This window comes from Coenobita brevimanus, chromosome 34 (assembly GCF_032717465.1).
Source record: "Coenobita brevimanus isolate Jiangsu-jjx chromosome 34, ASM3271746v2, whole genome shotgun sequence".
Taxonomy (NCBI): Eukaryota; Metazoa; Arthropoda; class Malacostraca; order Decapoda; family Coenobitidae; genus Coenobita; species Coenobita brevimanus.
The window spans coordinates 2,172,985-2,182,984 of NC_136987.1; the positions used below are offsets into that span (position 1 = coordinate 2,172,985).

General features: G+C 43.1%; 1 protein-coding gene across 1 annotated transcript in view; it reads right to left on the bottom strand.

Moving 5' to 3' along the window:
* Positions 1-10,000, bottom strand: part of LOC145396047 (nephrin-like) — a 299,410-nt gene that overhangs the window by 86,066 nt on the left and 203,344 nt on the right. Inside the window, exons 6-8 of the mRNA XM_080269511.1 lie at positions 9,651-9,941; positions 2,705-2,834; positions 2,228-2,400 (exon numbers count right to left, since the gene is read on the bottom strand). Coding sequence (XP_080125637.1) covers positions 2,228-2,400; positions 2,705-2,834; positions 9,651-9,941 — 594 coding nt within the window. The remainder of the gene's footprint in view (positions 1-2,227; positions 2,401-2,704; positions 2,835-9,650; positions 9,942-10,000) is intronic.

Genomic DNA, 10,000 nt, shown 5'->3' on the forward strand with positions numbered 1-10,000 from the left:
TCCCCTCCCCTCCCCTTCTAATTCACTTACCTCCCCCCCTCCCCCCCCTCTCACTCACTCTCTCTCTCTCACACACACCATCTTCCCCCCTTTCCTTTCTTTTTCCCTATTTTTTCCCTTCCTCCCTCCCTCTCTCTCCACCATTTCCCCCTTTTCCTTTCTCTTCCTCTCACCATTCTTCCCTCTCCCCCCTCTCTCTCCCTCTCCATTTCCCTCTCTCTCTCTAACTGTATGATTGATGACAAAAAAAAATCTTTCAAAATTCATTACAGGGCTCTCTCTCTCTCTCTCTTTTCTAGTTTTCCAAAATTAATGACTCGCTTAATAGATTTCGTATCAAAAGGGGATCATGTTTTTGCCTTTAAAAATTTCGTATTATTATTATTATTATTATTCTTGGTGGTGGTATCGCTATTATGATTATTACAACTACTACTACTATTATTACTACTACTACTACTACTACTACACACCACCACCACCACTGCATACTATTACTACTACTACTACTACTACTGTTCTCAACGCTCTCACTCCTCTACCTCCTCCTATCATTTCTTTAATTCCCTCTCCCAACTCCCTCCCCTCTCCCCACCCTCTTCTCCCCAACCATCATTCTCCTATATTTCTCCCTCCCTCCCTAACTCCCCACCAACTCCTCCCCACCCTCTCTAATTCCCCACCATCTCCTCCCCACCCTCCCTAACTCCCCAACATATCCTCCCCAACCACCATCTCTCAATCACTTTCCTCCCTCCTCCTCTCTCTCCCCTCTGCTCCCTCTTCCCACCTTCTCCCCACCCTCCCCTCCCCACTTCCACTCAGCATCGGGGTGGTTAATGAATAATGGGGGAGTTTTGGATATTAATGAAGTGGGGAGGTTACTTTTCACCCCCTCAAAAAAAAAATATATATTGATATGGACAGTGCAAAAATATAGGAATGGGGAGGGAGGGAGGGAGGGAGGGAGGGAGGGAGGGAGTGGGTGGGAGGAAATGGTGAAAGAGAGGGTGTGTGTTGAAAAGAAGTGGAAAGGTGGAAGAAGTGAAGGAAAGGGAGAAGGGAAGGGAGGTGAAAGGAGGAGGGAAGGGAGGAAAGGAGTACAAGGAGAGTAGGAGGGAAGAAGGGGGGAGATAGAGAGGGGAGAAGGAGGGGAGAAAAGGGAAATGAAGAAGGCAATTTACTTCCTCGCCTACCCGACTAAAAGACGAAGGCGATGGAGAATGAGAGAGAGAGAGAGAGAGAGAGAGAGACTGTGCGAATGTATGTATGTATGTGCGTTTTATACCCCTACACCTGACAAATTCCCAGGAAAAACAGACACGAAAATTCTCAACACTTCTTCGTGACTAGCACACTCATTCTACAAGCAATATACCATTACAAATTAAGCCTTCAAGCTGGAGAGATGGCAATTCTAAGCCCTTCCTTCTTAAAAAAAAAAATACAAAATCTAAAAAAAAAGATAAAAAACATAACTAAAAATACCTCAAAAAACACAAATCTCAAAAAAATACAAATAACAATATAAAAAAAAATCTTAAAAAAATCAAAAGATAAAAATAAAAAAATCTCAAAAAATAAAAATAAAACACCAATCTCAAAATAAAAAGCTCTAAAAATCTCAAAAAAAAAACTAAAAAATAAAAAAAATCTCGCAGAAAAAAATAAAAGCAAACTCCCAAAAAATAAAATTCTCAAAAAATAAAAATAAGACATCAAAAAATAATAAAAAAAAAAAACATCTCGAAAACTAAAATGAAAAATAAAAAATAAAGTAAAAATAAAAACCTCAAAAAACTAAAAATAAAAATAAAAACACAGGTAAACGCCACTTACTTAATCGTGTACAATTTGGTCTCAAAATAATAATAATAAAAACACAGGTAAATCCCACTTACTTAATGATGTCCAAATTGCTTTAAAAAAATAATAAATAAAAACACAGGTAAATCCCACTTACTTCACATCTCTCAAAAAAAAAAAAAATATATCACAACAAAAACAATGGTAAAAAAAGAGGTAAAAAAAAACAGGTAAAAACACAGGTTAAAAAAAACACGTAAAAAACAGGTAAAAAAAGGTAAAAAAAAAAACAGGTAAAAAAAAACAAGTAAAAAACACAGGTAAAAAAGATAAAAAACAAAACAAAACAGGTAAAAAAACAAAAAAACACAAAACAGGTAAAAAAACACAGGTAAAAAAAACACAGGTAAATCCCACTTACTTAACACGGAGAGCTTATAGGTATCCAGTTTGGTCTCGCCGAGGGCCTGATTAGTGGCGTGGCAGGTGAACATCACGTCGCGGTCCAGCTCAGGTACGGTCAGCGCCAACCTGCTGACCGTATCCCACCCACCTCCTGTGCCAACCCGCTCCCGCCGCCTGTCCGTCTCCGCCCTGTTGGGGAGTGAGAGACTGAGTAGGAGAGGAAGTGGGGAGAGTGAGAGACTGAGTAGGAGAGGGGGTGGGGGAGAGTGAGAGACTGAGTTGGAGAGGGGGTGGGGGAGAGAGAGAGAGACTGAGTAGGAGAGGGACTGGGGGAGAGAGAGACTGAGTAGGAGAGGGGGTGGGGAAGTGTGTGGATGAAAATGAGAATATAAAACAAGCATACATAAGCTGGCAATATTTGGGGAAAAAATTAAATATACAACTTCACGTAGAGAGAGAGAGAGAGAGAGAGAGAGAGAGAGAGAATGCGCACCTTGGCTGTCCGTCCACCACCCACGACACTTCCGCGGGTGGATTACTATTCTGCGCTAGACAGGTGAGCGTAACGTTGTCCCCTACACGTGACTGCGCAGGACCCGTGATCTCTACCTGGTGCGGCGGAACTGCGCAGAGAGAGAGAGGAAAATTAGGAGGGTTTATTGACAGGGGTGTGGGGTGTGGTGGGGGTGGGGGGAGGTGGGGTGTGGTGGGGGTGGGGGAGGTGGGGGTTGTGTTTGTGGGGTGGGGTGGGGGTTTTGTGTGTGTGTGTGTGTGTGTGTGTGTGTGTGTGTGTGTGTGTGTGTGTGCTTGTGCGGTGTATGCGTGTACGTTTAGGCGTGCACACACCTCTATACACCTACACACACAGGTACACATCAGCTAATTATTACACTTAACATATCTTTAAGAGAAATCAATTTTAACATTTTAAAAACTCATTTCCAAATTACTTTTTAAAATCGAAAAAAAAAAAAAAACTCAAAATTACTATGCTCCACGATCCCTATTGCAAAGTCATCAACAGGATCAACATTTGCAACAGTAAGAAATCTGAATATAAAGCAATTATATTTAGTTACGTAACTCTCTCTCTCTCTCTCTCTCTCACACAACACAAACACTTCCACACACACACACACACACACACACTCTCTCTCTCTCTCTCTCTCACAACACAAACACTTCCACACACACACACACACACACACACACACTCTCTCTCTCTCTCTCAATTATATTTTCAGAGATGCACATACAACACACAGTAGCACACACAACTATCTCTCTCTCTCTCTCTGACACAATAACACACACACCCCTATCAAAGGCTTTTCCAGGCGCCAGTTTTTTGAGAGAGAGAGAGAGAGAGAGAGAGAGAGAGAGAGAGAAATTTTGTTGGAAAGACCAGTCATATACATTTATCTTTTTTTTTTTTTTCTCTCTCTCTCTCTCTCTCTCTCTCTCTCTCTCTCTCCCTCAATCTATACACAATAAACCAAGAAACCAGCAAATAAAAACAATAATAAAGAAAATAAAAAACAAGAAAAATAACACCTTAAAAATGAAAATACCAAGAAATAAAAAATAAACCAAAAAATAAAAATAAAATAAACCAATAAAAAATAAAACAAAAATAAAAAATACAATAAAATAAAAAAATAAAAAATGAAAATAAACCAAAAAATAAAAATTAATAAAATAAGTAGTTCCCGTTTTCTGTAGTCGCTGCTCAGGGGTCACTCTTTTATTCCACACTTGTTAATTAAATTGAAAACACTGAGGTCTTTGCTGGGGATCTGTGGCCCTAGTCTCCCAAGCCCGACCCAATTAACAGCACTCCCGACGCCCGACAAACCCCCGACACCCGACAAACCCCCGACACCCGACCGACATCCTCTCCCGACCGACACCGACACCCGACCGACACCCTATCCCGACCCGACCTACGCCCTACCCAATATCCGACAAATATTTTACTTATTTCGACTTTGCACCATTTCAAAATCAAAAATACAATTAAATCCAATAAAAAAAAATCTATCTATCCACCTACCTATCTATTTATCTATCCATCTATCTATCGCCAAAATGGAGACAGGAACAGAGTATTAAACTATTTTCACATCAATATATTTTCGCGAATTCAAAATACATCTCGATTGGCGACATTTAAAAATTGATATTATTTTTGAGATGCCCAAATTTTCCATAGAGAAAATTTTGATTCATGTGATATATGTCTAATGCTATGCCCATTTCGGAAAAAAAAAAAATTTGAGAGAGAGAGAGAGAGAGAGAGACAGACAGAGTTCCGTGGCTCAAACACGCACACACAATGCTTCAACAGGGAGACGAGAGAGAGAGAGAGAGAGAGAACCGAACAACTACATGGCTCTCTCTCTCTCACACACACACACACACACACACACATTCTACTGATAAAAAAATCCACTCACTTTTCGTACACACACACGAAACGTACATGATATTTAATCTATTTATACGTACATGGAAAAAATTGGTACACACCACATTTCATCAGTGTTCATGTACACAAAAATTTTCTCTCTCTCTCTCTCTCCTCTCCTCTCCAACCTACCAACCTCTCTCTATTCTCCCTCCCTCTCTTCCTGTATCCTCTCCTCCTATCTACCCTCCCTACGTTTCTCTTCCTCCCCCTCTCTCTACGTTCCACACCCTCCCTCCCTTTCTATCTCTCTCTCTCTTCTTATCTCCCCCCCCTCTCTCTCTCTCTTCCTACCTCCCTCCCTCTCTTTCTATCTCCCTCACTCTTTCTCCCTCCTATCTACCTCCCTCTCTTTCTCTATCTCCCTCACTCTCTCTCCCTCCTATCTACCTCCCTCTCTTCCTCCTCCTCTCTCCCTCCCTCCCTCCCTATGCGGATCGGCTTTCAATACCAATTTTGTTTAACCTGCCCATTTGCTGCTCTCTCTCTCTCTCTCTCTCTTTCTTTTTCTCTCTCTCTCCTATTCCTTTTTCTTTTCTCATTTTCCCTTCACAGTACTATATATTTTCTGGCGTTTCATCCTCTCTCTCTCTCTCTCTCTCTCTTTCTCTCCTTCCCTCCATTAGCTCTTCTCTCCCTCCCCCTTTCCCTCCCATCCTTCCTTCCCATCTCCTCTTCCTCCCTCTCTCATCCTTCCTTCCTTCCCATTTCCTCTCCCTCCTTCAATTCATCCCTCCCTCCCTTCTTCCTTCCCTCCCTCCTTCAATCCTTCCCTCCTTCGCTCCCAGAAAGCCTGAGGGAGGGAGATAGTACTTATCAGCTGGGAAGAGAGAGAGAGAGAGAGAGAGAGAGAGAGAGAGAGAGAGAGAGAGAGAGAAATAACAGAAATGAAGGAAAAGAAGTGAAATGAGAGAGAGAGAGAGAGAGAGAGAGAGAGAGAGAGAGAGAGAGAGACGAAAAATAAACAAAACAGAAATGAAGGAAAAGAAGTGAAATAGAGAGAGAGAGAGAGAGAGACCGAATGGACTTTTTGACACATTTCAATTGGATTTTAACTCATTCGATTTTGCAATATACTGTTTCCAATTTTTTCTATGTGAGTTTTTGCTCTCTCTCTCTCTCTCTCTTTTTTCTCACCAACGTATCTCTAACATATGTCTTTACTATTACACTCCTCCAATCTCTCTCTCTCTCTCTCTCTCCTACCTATCTCTAATCCTAATGTCTTTATTGCTACACACACTCTTCCAACCTCTCTCTCTCTCTCTCACTACTGTAAACCATTTCACACACTCGCTCCACCTCCTCCCACACACTCGTTCCACCTCCTCCCACACACTCTCTCCACCTCCTCCCACACACTCGCTCCACCTCCTCCCACACACTCTCTCTCACTCGTCTATTCAACTTCCTATTCTCTCTCTCTCTCTCTCTCTCTCTCTCTCTCTCTCTCTCACACACACACACACACACCTCTTTCTCCACTTCCCTCTATCCGTTTCTCCTCTTCCTCCTCCAATTCTTCTCCTCCTCCTCCTCCCTCGAGTCTTCTCTCCTCCTCTCCATCCACTCTATTAACTATCCTTCCTTCTACAATATCCTCCTCCTCGTCCCTCTCTCACAATCCATTACCCCACCCCTCCTCCTCTTCCTCCTCCTTCTCCCTTCCTCCTCCTCTCACAAACCATTACCCCACCCCCTCCTCCTCCTCCTCCTTCTTCTCTCACAAACCATTACCCCTCCTCCTCCTCCTCCCTCTCCCTTCCTCCTCCTCCTCCTCTCACAAACCATTACCCCACCCCTCCTCCTCCTCTTCCTCCTCCTCCTCGGTCACACATGCTGCCTGTCAATATACTTTATGAAGCCCTTCGCTGAGAGAGAGAGAGAGAGAGAGAGAGAGAGAGAGAGAGAGAGAGAATTTAGAGAGACAATTAGAGACGAATTATATAGCTACTTATGAGACAGACAGATAGATAGATAGATAGATAGATACAGATAGATAGATAAATATATAAACATGGACAGATAGACATGGCAGACGGATAGATAGATATAACAACAGACTGCAAACAGACAGATAGACAGACAGACAGACTGATAGATAGACAGACAGACTGATAGATAGATAGATAGACAGGAAACCAGGGAATCCTCGTCCATGTACACATCTATCTTGCATACCTTCATGCAGTCACAAACACACACAGGACTCTCAACACGCACACATACACACACGCACATGTATACTTAATCGAGTGAAGGATGACAAATAGACGTACACAGACCTCGTACACACATGAATACACACAGACAGACATACACATAAACATACATACATGAGGGAGTTTAGGATTATGAATATACACAAAATCCGTACACACACACACAGGATATATACGCAGAGATAAATGGAGAGAGAGAGAGAATGATCTACTGTGAAGAATGTGAAAAATAATGTTGAATTTATATGCATAGAGGAGCACACGTAGGTGGTACATCTCTCTCTCTCTCTCTCTCTCTCTCTCTCAGTGTTATCTTTATCTTGTCATCTTAATTTCTTATCTGCTTTCTCACTAACCGTCTCATTTCCCCTTTACATTTAATATCCTCTCTCTCTCTCTCTCTCTCTCCCTCCTGCTACTACCTTGATTTCGTTCCACCTATCAGATTTTATTACCTCTCTCTCTCTTTCTCCCTCTCTCTCTCTCAGCTTTTCTTCTCCCCTGTCTCTCTCTCTCTCTCCTTCCTTTCCTCTGTCTGTCTCTCTCTTTCCTTAATTATCTCAAAATTCTTCTACTCGTCTCCCCCCCCCTTCTCTCTCTCTCTCTCCTTCCTTTCCTCTGTCTGTCTGTCTCTTTACATTTCCTCTAAATTCCTCTACTCTTGCCTCCTCCTCCTCCTCCTCCCTCCCTCTCTCTCCCTCTCTCTCTCCCATGTGCAACACTCCAAGCCAAGACACCAACTTTGGCTGCAACAACAAGTGTCTGGCCATTCGCTCACTTTCTCTACTTCTCGCTCACTTTCTCTACTTCTCGCTCACTTTCTCTATTTCTCGCTCACTTTCAATATCTCTCGCTCACTTTATCCCTAGTTCACTTTCTCTCTCGCTCACTTTCTCTATTCCTCGCTCACTTTCTCTACTCCTCGCTCACTTTCTCTATTCCTCGCTCACTTTCTCACTCTCTCTATTCTTGGGTTCGTCTCAATGGTTCGTATTGGGTTCTCTTCCATTAATATCCGTTATATTCTCTCTCTCTCTCTCCAGCTCTCCCTCCCTCTCTCTATATCTGTTTATCTATCTACCTATCTATCTATCCATTTATGTATGTATCTATCTATGTATATATGTTCATCTATCTATCCATACATCAAACTCTTCCTCCACTTTCTCTCTCTCTCTCTCCTAAACAGACTCCTCTTCCTTAATCCTCGTCCTCTTAGTGTCACTCCCTCAATTTCTCTCCCTCGCTCCCAACTCTCTCTGTCTCTCTCTCTCTCTCTCTCTCTCTCTCTCTCTCTCTCTCATGAAATAAAGATACATGTTCCTTAGATTTAGTAATATTGCCTAAAATTACTGATATTTAGAGAGAGAGAGAGAGAGAGAGAAATCAAACCGTCACTATCCTAAAATTAGATAAATATTGCGAGAGAGAGAGAGAGAGAGAGAGAGAGAGAAACAAACCTTCACAATAAAAAATGAAGCCACAACCCAAGCGAAAAGAGCGAAAAAGAGAAAGAGAGCAAAAGAGAGCAAATAGATATCGGAGAGAGATAAGGATCGCGAGAGATACAAACTCGAGCAGACTGTTATCTCTTAGACGGGAGACTCAACTTTCGAGGAGGAGGAGGAGGAGGAGGAGGAGTGAGGAAGGGGAGGGGGGAGAAGGAGTGAGGACGAGGAGGAGTGAGGAAAGGGAGGAGTGAGGAACGGGAGGGGGAGGAGGAGGACTGGATAGAGAGGAAGAAGATGTGAAGAGGAGGAAGAGGAGATGGGAGAGGGAAAAAAGAGGAAGAGAGAGAAGAGGAGAGGAGGGAGAGAAGATAATGGTGTGTGAGAAAGAATAAGAGAGAGAGAGGGGGGGGGGAATTTAGTCCTAGTTTACAGAATGGGACTTGAGTGGGAAGCCGTTTAATCTGGCTCAAAGAGAGAGAGAGAGAGAGAGAGAGAGAGAGAGAGAGAGAGAGAGAGAGAGAGAGCAGAGGAAGTTGAAAGTGTGGGAGGGGAGAGGAGAGAGTGAGGGGGGAGAGTGGGAGGGAAAGACAGAAGAATGGGGAGAGAGAAAGAGATGGGAATGAGGGAGGGATGGAGAGGGGAGGAAAGGGGGAGAGATGGAGGAACGTGTGGGAGGAGAGAGGGAGGAAGTGCGCGGCGGAGGGAGGGAGGAGAGATGACTGGGAGGGGTGGGGGAGGAAAGAAGTTGATAGGATGGGAGGGGGAGATGAGAAGAGAGGGGAGAGGAGAATGGTAGGGTAGGGTAGGGTAGGGCAGGGGATGGGGAGGGGGAAAAGGAGTGTTTGTGATAGGAGGATAATCTATTTAGGATTACAGTAATCTCTCTCTCTCTCTTTCTCTCTCTCACACACAAACACACACACAAAATCAACCTACCAATCAATCAACAAACGAATCACAAAATAACTCACACATCTCTCACGTATAAATCAATATATCTGACAAAACCACTCAGGAAATTAGTGAACAGCGAAAAACAATCACCCAAACATCACCAACACATACAATAATAATAATAATAATAATAATAATAATGGGCATTGATCCTGTGCATGTCACCTTAGGTCAACACAGTCTATAAGTCCACCAAGACTAGTGGCTCTCCCTTTTTCATGTCAGATGGTATGGGATGGAAGCAAGTCAGATCTTACCTACAATAATAATAATAATAATAATAATAATAATAATAATAATAACAATAATAATAATAATAATAACAATAACAACATTACTACTCACACTGCACATCCATCTTAACAGACGCCAGAAGTGGTTTATCCGTCAGCTTGTTTCGAACCTCACACGTGTACACTGCTGCGTTGTCTTGTGAATCCGCGATGAACGTATGCTTATTGATGCTCTGTCCTCCCTCCGTGGTGTCGCTGCTGTCTATGTTTTCGTTGTTTCGGTACCACACGACGCGCCCCAAGGGGTTTCCGCCGCGGGAGATGCAGGTGAGAGTTCGCTTCTCACCTGCCCGTAGGGATTCGCCCGACGTGAAGCCTGTGATGATGGGAGGGCCCGGCGGATCTGTGGAACGGGAGGATTGGGGATTGGTGAAGGATATTTATACTAAGGCTACTAAACTA